The 19820-nt window shown below is 40.6% G+C and overlaps 2 protein-coding genes across 4 annotated transcripts in view; one reads left to right on the top strand and one right to left on the bottom strand.

Moving 5' to 3' along the window:
* Positions 1 to 17129, bottom strand: part of clec16a (C-type lectin domain containing 16A) — a 46864-nt gene extending 29735 nt beyond the window's left edge. The window contains exons 1-9 of one of the 3 annotated variants that reach the window (XM_077539490.1): positions 16734 to 17129; positions 16185 to 16313; positions 15658 to 15791; positions 14602 to 14750; positions 12831 to 12936; positions 9116 to 9239; positions 8688 to 8862; positions 8513 to 8563; positions 5960 to 6076 (exon numbers count right to left, since the gene is read on the bottom strand). In XM_077539490.1, the coding sequence (XP_077395616.1) occupies positions 5960 to 6076; positions 8513 to 8563; positions 8688 to 8862; positions 9116 to 9239; positions 12831 to 12936; positions 14602 to 14750; positions 15658 to 15791; positions 16185 to 16313; positions 16734 to 16807 (1059 nt within the window). In that variant the 5' untranslated portion in view covers positions 16808 to 17129. The remainder of the gene's footprint in view (positions 1 to 5959; positions 6077 to 8512; positions 8564 to 8687; positions 8863 to 9115; positions 9240 to 12830; positions 12937 to 14601; positions 14751 to 15657; positions 15792 to 16184; positions 16314 to 16733) is intronic. The other 2 variants (XM_077539476.1, XM_077539484.1) reach the window with 2 other exon arrangements.
* Positions 17130 to 17180: 51 nt separating this feature from the next.
* Positions 17181 to 19473, top strand: dexi (Dexi homolog (mouse)). The gene is made up of 2 exons (XM_077539502.1): positions 17181 to 18051; positions 18252 to 19473. Exon 1 carries the CDS (start codon positions 17715 to 17717, stop codon positions 17982 to 17984), a length of 270 nt encoding a protein of 89 aa, XP_077395628.1. The 5' UTR covers positions 17181 to 17714; the 3' UTR covers positions 17985 to 18051; positions 18252 to 19473.
* Positions 19474 to 19820: the final 347 nt, after the last annotated feature.

Genomic DNA, 19820 nt, shown 5'->3' with positions numbered 1-19820 from the left:
TAACCCTGAATATATTGAGGAATTCCTAAACAGCTTAAATATACCTCAGTTATCTATTGAACATAAAGATATTCTCGATACCCCGCTTACTATAGATGAGTTGTATCGTGCTTTAGACAGTATGCCTAATGGCAGAGCACCTGGTCCAGACGGCTTTCCGGCTATATTTTTTAAACATTTCTGGTTAATGTTTGCTCCATTATTTCTAAGAGTAGTAACTGAAATTAAAAGTAAAGGTGATATACGTCAAGATATGAATATAGCAGCAATTAAACTTTTATTAAAGCCAGAAAAAGACCCTACCCTCCCGTCAAGTTACCGACCGATATCACTAATTAATACCGATATTAAAATTATCGCTAAGGCCTTGGCATCTCGATTAGAGACGGTAATCTCGACAATTATTCATAGTGATCAAACAGGTTTTATTAAAGGTCGTCACTCTACTAATAATATTAGGAGACTCTTTAACTTGATTAGTATGTCACAGCGGTATGATAAAAAGGCAGTTGTTATTTCGCTGGATGCAGAAAAAGCATTCGATAAAGTTAACTGGTCCTTCCTCTTTGCTGTCTTAAATAAATTCGGCTTCGGGGAGTCATTCATTCAATGGGTCTCAATATTATATAATTCTCCTAAAGCTACAGTTACTACTAATGGGATTACATCACAGAGTTTTACTTTACAAAGGGGAACAAGACAAGGGTGCCCAATTTCTCCTTTATTATTTGCTATATTTATTGAGCCGCTTGCATTAGCTATACGTCAGGATAGACGGATCCAAGGAATCCACTCCGGGACAATAGAACATAAAATTAATCTATATGCCGATGATATATTACTCTATTTAGAAGAACCTGCTATCTCGCTAGGGGAAGCATTTAAATTAATAACTAAATTCTCTCACTTATCAGATTACTCTATTAACTGGACAAAATCAACATTATTACCTATTACAGAAAATTCATGGAATCCTACAAGTCAGGATCCACACTACTCCTTTCCTACAGGTAATTTAAAATACTTAGGTGTTAAAATTTCACCTAAGTTAACTGAATTAACTTCTTTAAATTTTTCACCATTATTGGATAGTATCCGTAGTGACCTGGAGCGCTGGAATAATCTTCCGATCTCTTTAATAGGACGGATAGCTACTATAAAAATGAAAGTTTTACCAAAGATTAATTATTTATTTTCAATGATTCCATTTAAACCTACGTCTAACTGGTTCCAATCGCTGGACTCTGCTATCATAAAATTCTATTGGAATAAAAAAAAAGCCAAAATTAGTCTATCTACTCTTCAGGAAAGTAAATCTAAAGGAGGTTTAGAGGCACCAAACTTTATGTACTATTATCTAGCTAATCAACTACAATATCTTGTGCTATGGACACAACCCAACAGAGATACTAACTGTTGGTTGGAATTGGAGCAGAAGGATTGTAATAATCTTAGACTGTCAGATTTACTCTTTATTACAAAATCAATAAGACGACATAATTGTTTTAAAAACCCAATGATAGCCGCCACCCTGACTGCCTGGTGGAAGGCATTAGAAATTACAAACTCCCAATTGGCGCCCTGTGGGCTCTCTCCCATTTGGCATAACCCCGACTTTCAACTTAATAATCAGTCGTTCCATTTAAGCCTATGGGAGCAGAAAGGAATTACACACCTTCATCATCTTTTCTCAGATAATAAGTTTATATCGTATACAAACTTGGTCCAGAAATATGAAATAAAAAAGGGAAATTTCTTACATTATCTGCAAGTTAAAAATATGGTTAAGAAACAAATCCCAACACTTCAGGATACGCTCCAACTGCCTGTCTTAGCTAAAGATATTATAAAGCTTTCTCCAACAACAATAAAGAAAATATCAAAAATATATAAGTTATTTTTATACACAAATAAAACGTATTTACCGACTTTAAAATGGGAAAAAGACTTGTCTATAGTTCCGGAACCAGACTTTTGGACCCAAATCTGTGAAAATGTATTTAAAATGACCAAACAGACAAATTTGCAACTTATCCAATATAAGATACTTCATAGAACATATATTACACAATATATGATGAAAAAAATGGGACTCTCTGACTCCGACATTTGTCTCCAGTGCTCACAAAACACTGCCGATACTTATCTTCATGCTTTATGGTCATGTACTCCAGTGCTGCATTTCTGGACTAAAATCTTGGAAAAGCTCGCTGATATATTAAACTGTAGGCTTCCTTTATCTCCAAGACTGTGTTTACTAGGTGACTTAACAATAACTGAGCTACCATGTAAACAATCTCAATCTATATTTATAGCCCTTACTATTGCTAAAAAAACAATCCTTGTCAATTGGAAAAATAAACAATCTCTAAATATCGACCACTGGTTAAACTTACTAATAAATTATATCTCAATGGAAAAAATCTCTGCCTTAAATAAAAATCAAGTATCAAGATTTAAACAAATATGGTCTATGTACATAGAATATTTTAATCTCAATTTGGCAACTTAATCCTGCCAAGATTCTGCCTGTTAACGAGAGCCACCACATCGTTACAACTTCTGTTTTCGCTGCTCCTGTATTTGGTATTTTGTATCTGATTGTTTTTATTTTTATATAGTCAGGAACCTAGTTGCTGCTAGTGGGCTCGAGCATACCACACTATACGACACTATACTCAATAACTCCTTAAGATCTATTTCTAGTGGGCACTAAGCATCAACACTTGGTGTTACTGCATGCTAATTAGTCAATTTTCTTGACGCCGTCCCCTGTGGTCGGGCGGGGGTGGTTCTGCCCCCCCCCCCCCCCCCCCCCCCCGTTGTCTGCTCGGTGGCGGTTGCGTCTTGGCCGCTCCCTGGGCCCCCTGTGGGGTGCGGTGTTGGGGTGCTTCCCCTGGTGCCCGGGGCGGTGCCGTCCCGGCGCGGTCCGCTGCTCCGTGCCCGGCGGCGCGGTTCGGGGTGGGTGGGCCTCCGGTGTGCCCCGTGGTTCCCTCTCCCTTCCCCCTTCCTCCCCCCCGTCGCCTCTCCCTCCTCGCCTCCTCCCGCCCATCCTCCTCTGCCTCCCGGTCCCTTTTCCCTTGTCGCCCTCCCTCCTCCTCTCCCCCCCCGCCTCCTGCCCTGCAGCCGCCCTTTCGCCTTCTTGTCGTCTTCTCCCCGCTTCCCCCGCCCCCCCCCCCCCCCTTCCCTGTCTGCCCTGCGGCCCCTCCCCCTCCCTCTCCCTGGGCCTGGGGCTCCCTCCCCGGCCCGGGCGTCGGGCTCCGGGGGCCGGGCGAGGGTTTGGGGCCTGCCCCACTCCGGTATAACTCCTGGCGCCCCGGGCGGGCTCCGGTGGCCGGTGGGCTGTCCGGTAGCCCTGCTGCGCTGGCTGTCCGCCCATTGTGGTGCCGGGTGGATGAGGTGGGGGGCGGCAGGGGGTGGGGGTGCTGGGGGGCGGGCGTGCCACCTACACCCGCCGGGTTGGGTGAGGCCCCGCTGGTCGCTCCTCTTACTCACTTCACTAGCTTGCACTATACACTTTGTAAATATACACATAGGGCACACAACACATTTCTTGGTGGGGTGGGGAAGGGTGGAAACACCGTCTTCACCCTTCAACTCCCCTCCAATTTTAATGCACCTCACGTCCAAGGGGAGGGGTGAGTTGGGGCGGGGAGCCATCAGAGGGGATGGACTGCAGTGCCTGGCAGCGCTGTGGTCCCCCCCATTTGTGTCCCTGCCCCACCACTTTGTCCCTCCATTCCCTTTTTTAATGCACCACACATATACATATTCATTTTTTGGGGGGGGATACGGGTGTGTCGGAATAGGGGAAAATTTTTCCCTCTGCTCCGACTCACCTGCTCCCAATTTTAATGCACCACACGCACACACTTGTATATACACTGGGTGGGGCCACATTCACGGTGTAGGGTAGAGCTCGCCAGTCGGCGAGCTGGCGGACTCAGTAACAGGGTTAGGTGTCACTTGTACTCTGGCGTGACGACCGGGGCCTCTCCCCACCGGGCTCGGTGTTCTGGTGTTCCGCCTTCTCCCCTGGTGCTTCCTCCTCTGCTTCCCCCCTCCCGCCGCTGTGCAAATCTCGCGCGGCTGGAGGTGGGGTGGGCACATCTTCCCTCTCTGCGCTGCTGCCCGGTGCCGGTTTCCGGGGGGGGTGGGGGGTTCTCGCGGGGGGCCGGGTTCGCGGGGGGGGGGTGGCGGCCGTCGGGGGGGGGCGGCTTGTTTGGGGGGGGGGGGTGGAGGTATGGGTGGGTGGGGGGTTGGGTGCTGGGGGTCGGGGTGTGTTCGGGGGTTTGGGGGTCGGGGGTGGTGGGGCCTGGGTCGTGGTGGATGGCGGGTTTGGGTGGGGTGCGGGGGGGTCGTGGGGGGATGGGGGCTGGGGACCGGTGGGGCGCTGTGGGGGCCCGCTGGGCCTCGTTCTGCGGCCTTGGGCTCGGGGGTGTGGGCCGGGGCTGGGGCGGGGGTGTTCCGGGTGTCTGGGTCGGCTCGCCGACCGGTGTCCGCTCGGGTGGCTTGGGGGTGGCCTTGGTGCTGCCGCGGCCTGGGGATTCCGGGGGGGGGGGGGGGGGGGGGGGCTCGCTTTGCTGGACCGCGGTTGACGGCTTCTTTCTTTGGTGGTGGTCCTTATGCATGCCAGATCCATCGCACCAGCATCTACTGAAACTCAAACAGAAGTTGCCTCTCCCTCCCACAGCCCCTTGAATCAGTGGGTGCTGGTGTCTGTGGATCTCACTTTGCTTTATCTATCCTTCCCTCCTTCCTCTCTTTAGTTTTTCCTCTGGTCACTTGAGATCTCGATTTATTGGAAGTTTGAGGTTTCTGGGGTTGGCATAAGACTCCGGTTTTGTAACCACGCAGGAGGGGTCTTGTTGGTGCTGGACTTCACTTTGATGGATTGGATGTACTGGCTTCTATTGATCTCACTCTGCCTTATCGATCCTTCCCTCCTTCCTCTCTTTAGTTTTTCCTCTGGGCTCTTGAGATCTCGCTAAATTTGCTGGAATTTAGAGGCTTCCGGGGTTGGCGTAAGACTTTGATTTTGTAATCATGGGGAAGGCAGGAAGTGTTTGGTCGGTGCTGGATGTCACTTTGATTTACCTTTCTTTTCTCTTTATTTCTTTTTTTTTTCTGACCTTTTCTCTGGTCTCCTGACCATTTAAATCTCACGACTCTGGCAAGATTCTGAAGTACCTGGTTAAGGCGAAGGGTAATGGGATATTTATAAGGTTTTAGGTGAATGAATGAGTATAAATTTATAAGTATTTGCACGCACGCACACGCACGCACGCAAACGCACGCACGCACGCAAACGCACGCACGCACGCAAACGCACGCACGCAAACGCACGCACACATACACACACACACAAAAAAAAAAAAAAAAAAAAAAAAAAAAAAAGAGCAATGATGACAAGACGTTGAATCGGTAAGACTACCGAATGAACAATTCTGAGCTCTTAAAGAAAAAAAAAAAAAAAAAAAAAAAAAAAAAAAAAAAAAGATAGTCGTCCATTGCTGGAGCTCTCCATTGCAAGCCGGCAAGACTTCCTTGTTCGCCGAAGATGCTCACCCGACCAATGACAGGTAGTTTGCAACGGCGGAGTCCCACCCAAAACACGCTTAGGACCGCCCCCTCATTTGAATAACATTTCGACTTGGCAGTACGGCCCAAAACTGCCAAAATTCGGATGCAAAAAAAAAACAAAAACAAAAAAACTGATTTATTGCCATTTATATTTATTTTTTTGGATATAATTTTCAAATCATTTTTTATATTAATTTTATTTTCACTTTTAATCATTTATGTATTTATTTATTTAGTAATTTATTTATTTTGAATTTGGGCAGTTTTGGTCTTCCATAGTGGTGGTGGTCTTACTGCTGTATCTGTTCTGACCTTCTTGCTGTTTGTGTATTTTCCACATTGCATTGTGAGTCATGCAAAAAGGAACATTACTTACAGTGTTCTTTTGTGTGTAGTGAAGACCTGTCTGTGGGATGAAGACAGAGAGATCTCCATTGAAAATGATGTCGGCCAGGGCGTTGACAAGGGGTTGATAGTGGATAATCAGAAAAACCTGGGAAATACAGGGGAAAACAACTCATAAATACATTGTACAATTACCAGTAAGTGTAAATAATATAACTTAATTCACAACCCCCCATTATTATATGGATGTTTGTACGTTAACTTTAACAAATGGAAAGTAAAATATGAGGCACTGCACGGCAGCCTGGGGTTCGTCAAAAGGTGTATGACAATAAACAGAAGATCTGGAGAAGATCAGGTGAGAAGTGGAAGAGAGTACGCTGAAAGACAGCTCTTTTAAGGCAGATGCAGACAATGTGTATGCAGTTGCGCTTATCCAGGTCATGGAGTCATTGTGTTTTGCTTACTATGCCCTTTATGGTGATATGTTACAATAGATGATGTGTTCGTCACTCACAATTTGAAAAGTCTTGTGCAAATGTACCTTATGATGAGAATGTTGTCAGTTGTTATGCTCTTAGTCATTATTAGTTTGACCAGTTAGTAGTGCTGTCAAACGATTAAAATTTGTAATCTGATTAATCACACTTCAATTTTGATTAATCACGATTAATCAGCTAAATTACTTGTGTATTTGTCTAATATAAAATAAATACAAAATACACATTTTATTATCTGAATGTAATTTGAAAACCTTGATTAAATGCATGTGCGCAATTACATGCATGCATGCATGCGTGTATTGCTCAAAACGTAACAGCATCATATCAATTGGGTACAATTCCGCAATTATTAATTATCCATCCATCCATCCATCCATTTTCTTGACCGCTTATTCCTCACAAGGGTCGCGGGGGCTGCTGGCGCCTATCTCAGCTGGCTCTGGGCAGTAGGCGGGGGACACCCTGGACTGGTCGCCAGCCAATCGCAGGGCACACAGAGACGAACAACCATCCACACTCACACGCATACCTAGGGACAATTTGGAATGCCAAATTAACCTGCCATGCATGTCTTTGGAATGTGCGAGGAGACCGGAGTACCCGGAGAAGACCCACGTGGGCACGGGAAGAACATGCAAGCTCCACCCAGGAAGGCCGGAACCTGGACTCGAACCGGAGTCCTCAGAACTGGGAGGAGGACGTGCTAACCAATCAACCACCGTGCCGCCCCAATTATTAATTAATTAAACACGAGTGACTTTTGTTTTTTCTAAAGTCCCGTCGAGGTGTTTTTTAAAGAGAAATTTACCACCGAGCACATCAACTGGAGTCACCCCGCTCATCTTGGAACAACAGGCGTAGGAAATGCCGTGCATTGACCTCATCACTGACCTGCGCAACCATCAATGTAACCATCCGCGGTTACGTTCAAGGCTCAAGTGCGGTCGAACAAAAATAGTGTGATTAATCTGCGTTTACGTGATTAATGCGACATTTTTCTGTGATTAATTAATCTATTAACGCTTTAACTTTGACAGCCCTACTAGTTAGTCACTCTTATTTTATCATATAGGCTTTATTCTGTCATACAGAATGCTGGATTGGCCTAGCGAGATTTTCTGAGTACTGACACTTTTGTCAGTACTTGGAGGTCTCTTGGCAGAGGTTTCCCTCAGGACATAGTCGTAGAGGGTTCCTACCCCAACTCTTCCATGCAAGCTTTCTGCCATGTAAACGGTCCATACTTTTGAGTTCTGCATCCAACCCACTCAAACCTCTGAGCCAATGTTTCTCCGCCAAGTGTTTTCATGGTCAAGTTTCAAGTTCAAGTGTTTGTCTGCGTTTTCAAGTTGAAGTTCAACATTCTTCAAGGCCATCTGAATCCAGCCCTGCTCTCTGTTGTAACTTTACTGTTGCATATAAAGACTCTGATTGCCAACATGTGTGTCCGGTCTGCATTTGGGTCTAAAATCCTAATCTCATGTAACACAAATTATTTATCCCCCAAAAGTATCAGAACAGTAAGAACAATTCAGTTCAAGGTGGCATAGGCAGCGTTTGCGCAATAAACATAACTACATGTATTAAAGTAAAGCATTTAATAAATTTTTGCGTATGACATTCAGAAAATTTGCTCATGTCATTTTATTGGGGTCTTTTTGTTATTATTATGCAAGTAATTAACTGATTAGAAAAAGAGGAGGATGAGATTGTGCAGTGGATCAAAATATGTTGCAGACACCCTCATTGCATTAAATGTAGAATTAGCACATAACAGGTGCTCTTCAAATTTGGCGGGAAACACGTTGATAAACAGCCTTTTTAATTAAGTGAGTAACCATGATCAATCAAAATTCTAAATTGTGATCAATCTGATCTAAAAATAAATAAATAAATAGTTTGACAGCTTGCTTTTAAAAGGCAGTACAGTACAGTATCAATACGGACCAACTGATTTTATCAAAAAGTTGAAATTTAAGACAAATCTTTGAATACGTACTATACAGTGGAATACTGTGAGTGTACATCCAAAGAGCTTCAATCATGAACTTTTAGTTAAGTGTTGTGCGTGTGTTGCCTACTTGTGACAGCAAGTAGAGGGACACCTGAGGGTTGATCTTTCGCTCTTCGTGCTAAAAAAAAACAACAACAAAAAAAAAAAAAAAAAAAACAATCATCATACATTCAAGTCAAGGTCACAGGAAGTCATAGAAAGTGATTTCTTCCCATTTCTCCAGAAATTCTGAGCCATCTTACCGTTTCTTGGCTAACCAAAGAGAACACATAAAGAGGTAAGAACAGCCGGTTGAGGAGGTGGTCGGTCAAGACATCATTAAGGAATTCACAGTTTATGATGAGGATGTCGTTCAGGTAGTGGAGGTGATCAAGGTGCTCGGCTACCAGGTCGCTTAATTTGCCTCGGTTTTTGTGCCTGAAATAAACCAGAGAGATTTTCGGGTACTGACTTAAAAGACAAATACTCCAAAATCACAAATCTTTCAGGTCTTTTTAATTGTCCTTGTTCGCATTAAAAATATAAAACACAATTAAAGCAGCATAAGTAGCTTTAGACTGCATTTTGTACTTTTGACTCAAGTCCCTCTGGGTGCTTACAAAGGACAAGCCTGACACCTACAGGCCATAAACAAAGGGAAATAAGGAAGCAACAGGCAACAAGCACTTACTCTTCATCTGTCTGCACACATTTGTCCAGTTCAATGACATGGCTGCCGATAAACCAGACCAAGTTGCTGAAGTATGGCACCGCTGTCTTATCTCTGATGTAGTGCAGCATGTGTTGGTTGTCCACTAAAGAATATAAGGGTTAGGGAGACCTCTTGTTGCCACAAGCTTGGAATACAATGCACACACTTTCAAATTTACAATCACGCACATGCACACCAAGACATACTTTGTAACTGCAAAAAGGAAAACAAAACAGACAGTGATATTAAAATATAATGTGCAAAAAAAGGTAAAAGTCAAAGCAAAAAATAATTACATCACTGCATATTTATATTTTAAAGAAATAAAACACATTTGAGCTAGATGAATCAAAATCTATTGGTCTATGAACTTTGCAGTCCGAGCAAGTCACACTCGGTCTAGGGATGCACAGATTTTGTGTTTGGAAAACTTGGATAAAAAATACATTTTTATAGACAAAAGTCTTGGGGCAGACACAACTTGTATTCTATTTATTTTATTTTTATTTTTTTAATGAATCAATGAATCAGTAGCCTGGATGAGTTTGGTGTGGAAGAACCCTGAACTCAGATCTATCAAACATTGGGACTAGCAATGACAAAGAATGTGCACCAGGTACTTTTGCTCAGCATTAGTGACAGTGACCCTTGAAGACACAAAAAAAAAATAAAAAAAAATACAGAGACACATTCCAAACTTGTGCATGACGCAGTTTAACTGCAAAGGGGAGGCCAACTCAAAGATTAAACTAAACACAGCCAAAGCATGTCAAATGTTTTAAATTATCCCGAGTACAAATCAGACTTTCTTTTTATCCAGGAAAAATTTAAGCACACAGCAGTGATAAAATGTATCAAACCAATCACCAAAATAAGTGTGTAAAGCTCAGAAATCAAGTCAGTCATTATCCCCACAAAGAAAAAAAAAACAATAAAAAGGCATGCAAATTTTCTGTGTGAATGTATGTGGGTGACAAAGAATGATCAACAAAAGCAGGGATTGCAAATACAGTCCCATATTTATAACAAACACACTCAAAGACTGGGCTGGGTATTAATAAAACTGACATGTGAGTTCTAATCACAATTATTTTTTAGGTATTTTCAGAACTGTTAGAGCACCCAATTGAGCCTCATTGAAAACGTTCAAAACATGGACACTCAGCTTTTTTTTTTAGGGAGCTGTGATTGTCAGTAATACCCAACCCAAGAATAAGACTGAATGAATGGAACCAACTTACATGAGACTGGAGTTAGGCAGATGGGGCGCGCAGAGGGGAGAGGGGAGGATAAGGGACAAGGAGAGTCGGAGGAGGAGGTGTGGTTGGAGGAAGGAGGGGGGGAGAAACAAACAAACTCAGTGTTAATGTGAATATTGGGGTGGCTGTGATGGGGTCGACTAGAGGATGGGAGGAACCACAAAATGTGTTGTTTTACATAAAAACTGCTCACAATATCACTATTGGAAAAGGATTTTCATTGTTTTACATAGCAGTAACTTATTTCAATAGTTTGAAATACTAAAAAAGGGGTACAATGGTGAAAGGAAATCCTTTTCCAGAACATGTGTTGTTGCAGTGCTTTTCCAAAGGAATCAACCAGAAGCATCAAAAAGTATTATGTTTGAGAAAAAGTGCTTTTTTTTTTATACAATTTATGAAAAGGCAAAATTCCTCACGGTTGGCAGTGTGGACTATAAATGGAAGTAGAATAGTACAGTGAGTGACCACCAAGGTTACATGCAGGACAAGACAGATTTAAAATCAGCTGTTGCAAACATTTTTGCACTGACTGTACATATGTTGATGCAATGGAATGTTATGCAAAGTGAAGAAATGTGGAAACACGCTAAACCTTGCCAATAGCAACATGTTCCTGTTATACACCCACAGCATCATTGCTGCAGTACTGTACTCTTCAGATGGAAATGGATTTGTTCACATCACTGTTCATATGTTCTATATAAAAATAAAAATATATAAAATATATAAAAATATTTTGTATGTTGCAACCTCCAAAGTTGAATGCCCCTAAATTCACAAAGTACACGTAGAGTAAAACTTTCTTGTGGAAGAACAACACCTCAATTCACACAAACCAACTTTGAATCACAACATTTGACATCATTTGTAACATGCAAGTACTTACATTACAGGCGTACTTTGCTTTTTCTTTGCCTACTTTTTTTTTGGGGTGTTTTTGTGATGGCACTAAAGATGAATACTAGTGGTTGCAAAAGAAACACTGATAATGCAATCAAACCGGAAACTGGCCATTTCTTTTGTTATTTTTTGGGGTTTTTTTCCTTTGTGAATCCCAAAGTTACCGCTCTGTGGAATTTGTGATAGTGACGACGTAGGGGAAAAAAATAGGAAAAAGTATTTATTTCAACTTTTCGAAACCAATCCCACCAGTCCTAGCTTCTCAATGCAACCACAACATCAGCTCTCTTTAGTGTTACTAAAGTAGTGAAGAGACTCAACTCCCAGGGATAATGAGGGTGATGATCTGTTTTTATGTTTAAATACAGCGTTTATCTTATTATCTTAGACTGCTAATGGTAAAACGTGCAATGCATGATGTTGAATCATTTTCACACCAAACCTATAATATGCATGCTCAAAAGGTGAGTATTGTTACTGTATATTGTTTTTATTAGTCTTAACAGTAATACAGCTGTTAACCTTTTATTAGTCATGAAAAATAGCATTACGTCCATCACTGCCTGCATAATTTATAAACATTTTATGATGACAAGATTTTGATGCTTAAACAGATGTGTTGTAAAAATTATAATCTAGAAGAAAGATCAGTGCGCCAGAACAGGTTGCATTCGACCTTGGAGGTTCAACTGTATGTATGAAATACACTGTACATTTATGGCAGTGTAGATTGCGTATACAGTACTGTCAGACGTCCAATGGGCTCTTTGCACAGCACGACTACTTCCTGCACTTAACACCACTCCTTTGTTTCCTGTCTTTCATGATTGGACAAACTGATTAATCCAGGTGTTTGGCCATTGTCGTCGTGGTTACTGAGGTCAGGCACACCTGGATTAATCAGCTTGTCCACTCATGAAATACAGAACATGAAGGAGTCATACTGAGTTAAGGAAATTGTGGATTTTTGCAAAGAGCCCATAGTTAGTAATCTAAATACATTAATACGACTTCCCTAAGGTGGGCCATACAGTCAAACATTTTTTTTACCATTCACTTAAGCCATGCAGTGTATCATTCAAGGACGATTAGAGCATGAATAAAAATGTAAAAAGTGTACCGAATCAATGGAAAGAGCAAAATCTGCAGACTAGTTGCCTTTCTATAAAAAAAAATACAATGATGTGACCATAGACCTAGGAGAAAGGCTTTTAAGACGGTCTGCAAAAATGTTGCATAACCACTTAGAATTTACTGTACAATAGGTTCTGTAGAATAGGTACACAATGTACATCAAGACTCGAATTCTGGACACAAGCATATCTTAAATAGCAATCCACCATTATTACAAAATTTGGCTGGAGGTGCATTTGTGTTAAAACGCAGATTTGCTCAAATGTCATGCTCATGCACCATTATTATCAGTAGAAAGATACTTGTAGGAACCCACAGATCTGTGGGAATGTTGTATGCATGTGTGTCTGTCATGCATAAATAAGTATCATGAGCGCATAAAGGTTGTTGAAATTCACCTTTGTACACGTTGAGGGTGATGGTGCGGACGGCGATGCGGACCATGCTTTCAGGGTGGTTGAAGAACTTTATGGCCTCGGTGTACAGTGCAAAGTCATTGGTGTGCTGTGTATAGGAGACAGAGAGGGGCACACGTGAGCGAGCTTGCCCCACAAGGCAACACAAAAGACAGACACACTGGACAGTTCATTTTGAAGAAAAGAAAAAAAAGAAAGAAAAAAAAACAGAATAATAGTAGTACAGTATCTGGTGAGCAGCTGTTAAGGACAAATAAAGGAACACTGTTTAAAATCTGGGTAATATGTAGCAGAAAGGGTACTGGAGAACTTCATGTTAGGTATGACTAAGGAGATATTTCCTTGCTTGATGACCAGGACAATTTATGATTTTAGTTTTTTTTTAAGACAGAACACCATATGGAAACAAAGTGTTTCAAAAAAAGATCCAGAAATTATTTCTACAACTAAGCATTATGTGTGCTATGTACTGTACTAGGAAACACAGAACTAAAATTGTGTGAGCAGCAAAACAGAAAAATTCAAGCCCGAGGATTTCAACTATCACGTTTCAGACCCCATTAGAGTTCAATATTCGTTCTTGTTGCCAGCATGAGTATGTCAACTGTTATGTGAAAGCAGCCAGCCTAAACAGTCATCAGCAGCAGATAGAAAGAATACTACAAAGACCTGACCCTGATGTCAATGAATTGTCCTCAAATATTCATTTAAGGTACAGCTGCCACTATCAGGCAGCACACTGACCACTAATTTTCCCCTGTACACACAGGCCAGAAAGACTGCTGACACCTGCTGTGTCAACCAGACGGGATTACCAAACAGAATCAGCCAGCCTTGGCGTGGTTGCAAACACAGCAAAAAATATAAACACTCTCAAACATCATTTTATTGCAACAAATAGTTCATTTTTATTACTACAAAAGTTTTCACCTCCATATGTGCAAAATTATTTCAAAGCTTATGTTAATATTAACAATTCAGCCAATGTCATGTCACAATATCAAATACTATGCAACGATTAAATCCTCTCTGACATAACAATGCTCAGTTTGCACACTGTAAGAATATTGTTAAACACATTGCATATTACTGCCAAAATTGTGCTAACGATTGTATACTCAATAAAAATATAAACGCAACATTTTATTTGTTGCTCCCATTTTTTATAAGATGAATTCAAAGATCAAAGTTTTAGATCTTTGAGTTCATCTTATAAAATATAGGAGCAAAAATAAAAGTGTTGTTTATATTTTTGTTGAGTATGATGGATCCAAAAAAAATATTAGAAACAAGTAAACTGTAACCCAGAGCAGTTCAACATCAATACAAAATTAAAAAACAAAACAAAAAAACAAAACAAAAACAGCCATCATAAAACTATACACAGTTAAGACAAAACATATTCATTCATATTCTGGCCATGTTAATTAAATAGCATTTTAATTTGATTAGTGTGTCTCCATCAAGATTGAAGCTTTTTTGGCTTATCTATGAACGATCTATTAAGTCTATCATGCAAGAGGCTGTTCAGGCCATTCCAACACAGTAGTAATGATTGGTCAGCACTATGTGATTTGTTTTTCAAGTCAGCAAAGCACTATCGTTGCATGTACACTTCAAAACAAAATAATTGAATCACTGAACTGAAGCATGATGACCGTTTTATAGCAACAATTAACCAGGTTTATGTCACTTTGTCAATCAGTGTTTGTTGAACCGCAAGATAATTGACTAAAACCCGGCAGTGCCTCACCTCGTTGTAGAAGAAGTGCACCGTATGGTTGTTGAGTTTGAGCGACAGAGTCTTGAGGAAAGAGATATAGTAGGCCATGATCTCCTCATCTGAAAAGTCAAACTTGTGGACGATGATGGAGTTCACGTGGTTGTTTGATAATAAGTAGTCTGCACAGAACAGAGAAAAATTTATTTTTTTTATTGCTAATAAAAAGTAAACAATAGGAAGTGACACTTGTGTACATTAACATAAAAACGTACCACTCCTGCCTGAATCACTACTACAACAACAGTACAAGTCTAATAAATACAGTTCAGCTATTAGTATTAGTGGGGGCCCTCGATTACGACAGTCACAAACTATGACACTTTTGTGGTTACGATCAGTGCATAACTAACTAGACTGTGTCCCTTCCAGCCACAAGACTAAAAGTAAGGAATTGATCCCTTTCATGTCAAGCATTCATTTGATAATTTTGTAACTGCAATGCAATATACCTGTCCTGTAACTGTTTTTGTATACATATATTTACTGTAATTATTACTTTTCTGATAGCATAGGTTAGTGATAAAAACTTTGCTGTTTGCTGTGTCCCTCCCTTTGGAACGACCTTCCACTAAATATTAGGCAGTCCCCCTCGTTATCCTCTTTTAAAACACGTCTTAAAACACATCTGTATTCTTTGGCTTTTGGCGCACCATGAGACTTGTTCTTGGTGTTTTGTGGTGTGTATGAGTTTGATGTTTAGTCTACTTATTTATGTATTTATGTATTCACTACTTCTTATTTATTTACTGATGTAAAATGTATTTACTTGTTTAAAAAAACAAACAAACTGTATTCGCACTTCAAAAGGTTTGCTTTGTTCTTGTTTACCGCAAAACTGATGATTGTTTATGTACAGCACTTTGTATACAGCAACGCCTGTTCTTAAAGCGCTTTATAAATAAAGTTGAGTTGAGTTGTGTACAAAGTTGGAATATGTAGTGGGTGTTGTATAGGATAAACAGAACTCTATCGTGAACCGAGAACCCCCTGTATTACGTTGCTTCGGTCTGACAGGCAAATACTTACACAGAGACGTTTCGTGTCTGATGTTCTCAAAGAGTATGTTAAGAGTCTGGAGAAGTTGAACACACACATAGCGCCCTGACTTCTGCCTCAGGATGTTCAGGAAGAAGGCAAACATGTTCTTCTCTAGAAAGAAGCTGACCATGGGAAAACCATCATGTTTTCATCTTAATCTTTACAGTTTATGGAATTGAACACAAGAGCGACCAAACATATACAGTGTTTTAAAGATACTATTTAGGGAAAGAAATGTAATGTATTCACATTTGTTGATGCTTCTTTTTCCAGTGTAATTTGTCAATAGGTCGAACAACTGTTACAACAATCGCAAGCTTGTTTAGTTGAGCCATCCAATTGCAATTTGTTAATTGTGTCCCTCACCTGGAAGCCAATTTTCGAGAAAATCCAAATAGATTGCCATTTAATTAACACTGGGGAACACATCTTCTGTCAAACAATAACAAAAATCTAAATAATTGTAAATTAAATGCTCATACATAGGTTATGTGGGAAGGTTGAATGTGACTTACTCAAATACAGAGCTGTCGTTCTGGTCACCCCAGATGAGGATCTCTGTGATGGATCGTATAGTCTCCACGAGGAGGTTGCGGTTGTGGTCTGTTACTGTAGTGTTTTTGGTCAGGACATGGTACATATACCTGCAGTTAACATAAAATACATACAGAATAAGCAAAAAATAATATACTGTACAAGACTGGGTGGTGGATCTTGACAAAGCAAAAATACAACACTTGTATTTATTTTTTTAAATTAGTAAACATGGACTTTGTGACGGGTAGTCAAGATTCACTTCCAACAAAGCATATGTGCTGGACTCATTATTAAATAGCATTTAAATGTAGTCGTAATATTCGCCTGAAGTGCCAAAAAGAAGTAGTAGTGAACTAAAGGCAGCTATAGTGCAGTACCTGAACAGCCCAAAACAACAACAACAACAAAATAAAAAAACAGCGCGTGCCAAATAATAGGAATTAATAACGCAAGTAACTAAAATGCTATTTCTGTACTGTATTACAATGCACGTAACGTTACATTTGTGTGTTATGCTAGCTACTCACTTTAAATGGTCCAGGGAATGGATATTTTTCGTTTTCCCTTGCCCTCCAACCCAGCTCCGTGACCTGCCAAACATGGCTGTGGTTGTAAGAAGGTTGATGATTTGACAGGCGTGTTATTTCGCCGACGTTAGCGGCTGTATCTATCCATTACACCCACTTTTGGGGGAGCTAGCCACTTGGCAAACAGGAGCTCGGAATCGTTACGTAACCGTGGTCGACAAATGGGATGTTTGGGAATTGTAGTTTTTTGTTTTTTGTTTTTTTTTTTAAATTGCGTGTACATAAGATAGGAACGCACCACTACACGAGGCCAAATCAAAACGCGATTTGACATTTCTCTAGCCTCGATCCTCATTCACCCGCTGAAAAGTCGTGGATGGATCACGGATTTACGTAAAGGCCGTGGGCTGGCTAGAAAAGAAACGTTTACTCGGTGTCGTCATTTCATGGGGACGTCAATTGATGATGACGTCACATCAATGACGTGGGTAGCTTTATGCAAACTGCAATGTTTTGATGCAGTTGGTAACTAGCGAAAAGACGTGTGATCCGTTAAAAGAAAACAGGGACGTGTATTTGTGGACAGTGTTTGTTATCACGATACGAGTGTGCATATAGAAAACCTACATGCATTGTGTTAGGGTCCGTGTTTTTGATCACGTTGCGTGAGACTGTTTTTAGCCCTGGCCATTTGGCATCGCTTGAATTCCGCATAGCCAGCAGTGATCTACTGTGACATTTTGATACTGCTAGTGCACTATTAGTAGCTATGAACGCGAGACTCCTTTATAGGCACGTTTTATTGTCTTTATTCCTTGTCAATGTACAGCTATAATAGTTCACATCACTTTCTCGTGTCGGGACGGGCGAAATGTGCGTCCGAAGCTCACCGGATATGCAGAGTTGCAGCTGTGTCAACTTCTGTCCTTATATATCTATGAGACGCAAAGACTGGAGTGTCTAAACCGTGTTTTTATCTCTATGATCCACACAATTTACGCCAAGTTAGATTCAGTTGAATCGGTGTTGGACGAGCACCCCTATATGTTTTATCTAGGCCTATTTTTTGTCAACGTCCTCATCCTCTACTATGCCTTTCTGATGGAGTACATCGTCCTGAATGTAGGGATAGTATTCATGCCTGAGGATATGGACCGGGCTCTGGTGGACCTCGGGGTGCTTTCTGACCCAGCATCCCTCCCCTACGACTCGGACGCAGACTTGGATGTTTTTGAGGGCTATCTGGAATGACAAAGTGGTGATGGATTGGATTATGATGCATGGTGAAGATAATGGAGAGATCAGGGACACACACAAGGTATGCCGTTTTGGGCATTTTGAATTGCTGACTTTGATTACGTAGATGTGCTGCTACAGTTAATTAGTTTATGTTTTGGGACATGCTTTAAAAATATTTTTATGGGATATTTAATTATTATTATTATTATTATTATTATTATTATAGTAAGTAACCCTTTGTGTTTATGAAGTGACCCTTTGTGTTTGGCATAATGACAGGTCATCTGACTGTGACGCTAACCTTCGGGCCAGCAACTGTTCAGCCATTATCCCTTTGGAAGACTCATCCTATCATCACACCATCACCTGGACGTCCACATGAGCATTTGTGTCCTTCATTGGGACACGATGATAGAAAGAAAGGCAGTGGTTTGTGCTGAGAAGATAATCCGATTGTGGATAAAGCACAGTACCGATCCAGCCATGAGGAGCTTGGTGAAAATAATATGCACTTTATCAACATCAGATCAGTCGGTCAGTTGCACCAAAGATTAAAGTGATCGTGGCGCAGGAGCGTTTGTATTCTGAAAATTGTTCCAGCCTCATTTGTTTACTGTATATTTGATTTAATGAGAATGTATACTTGCTTTGCTAGCTCCTCTAATTTGAGGTGTGTTAAACATGATGCAATTTTATTCACATCTGCTTCTCGAACATACTGGTGCCTTGTGGGTGCACCTCTCAAAGAGGACACTGGACATGGACAGGATTAGGCTTGTTTTCTTTGTTTTGCTCCGACATTAAACTTAAAATTTCTCTTCAGTGTATGTATCCAGCTTAAATTATTTCTTTCTACGATCGTACTCCTGGTTTGCTTGGATCACTGTCAAAACTAAATAGTAGTCATGAATTGGTGAAACCCTTAAAAGGAGCTAGGTAAACCCTTAGAAGCAGCTACTTCATATTGAATTCACAATTATAGCCTGTGAATATGTTTTTATTTTCCAAACGTAAGAGATTTGAAACAGACTTGCAATGCTGGTTGAATGTTTTATTTTATCCTTATCTTGGGATCTAGCTAGATTTTTTTTTTTTGAATTCCGTTAAGAGTTTGAACATTTTATTTTATTAAGAAAACTTTACCTTGAAGCAATAATAAACTGAATTCAACAAATTGTCTTTTAAATAATAAGTGAGATCACTCAACGTAGTGTTATATTAATCAAACTTCCGTGCAGGTAGCCTGGGTACAGTTTCTACTTAGTGATGGTGTGAGTGAATATTTGATGGTGAATGTGTCCTTAAATGTGCCATTTAATTGGAGACCAATCCATGGTGTCGTCTGCCTTTCGTTTGCTGATAGGATTGGCTCTTGCTGATGGCAACCCTGAACAGGATAAGATGTGTCTAAAATGAATGGATGCATAATGAGTGGTTTTGAAAATTCAGTCAGGCATAGATTGTGTATGTATGAATGGAATAAAATCACCTTACAAACAAACATTGTACATTTTAATTTTGTTTTTCAGCAAACTAAAAACATTCCACAAGAAGCCAAATAGAATGCATTAATAAACAAAAATGATGAGGGCGTAAGAATAATTGCCATATACTGTATTTTCAGTGGCACTACACCTAGCAATTATTTGAATAAACTAACAGTATTCGATTGCAACTCATTGCTAAATGGAGGCATCCCTTGACTTTACATAGAGAATGTCCTGTACATCCATGCTGATTCCCCTTTTGTAGCCTTGTGTAAGGATGAAGGAAATAATATATACAAATTTATTAACTCAAGTATACATGCAAAAAAAAAAAAAAAACGTCGTTGAGTGAGACAATGGA

Source organism: Festucalex cinctus, chromosome 1 (assembly GCF_051991245.1).
Source record: "Festucalex cinctus isolate MCC-2025b chromosome 1, RoL_Fcin_1.0, whole genome shotgun sequence".
In the NCBI taxonomy this organism is placed as follows: domain Eukaryota; kingdom Metazoa; phylum Chordata; class Actinopteri; order Syngnathiformes; family Syngnathidae; genus Festucalex; species Festucalex cinctus.
This window is presented reverse-complemented; position numbering and strand designations above follow the sequence as displayed.

Coding starts and splice junctions, on each gene's coding strand:
- dexi (XM_077539502.1), top strand. CDS start 17,715: ATGATCCACACAATTTACGCCAAGTTAGATTCAGTTGAATCGGTGTTG.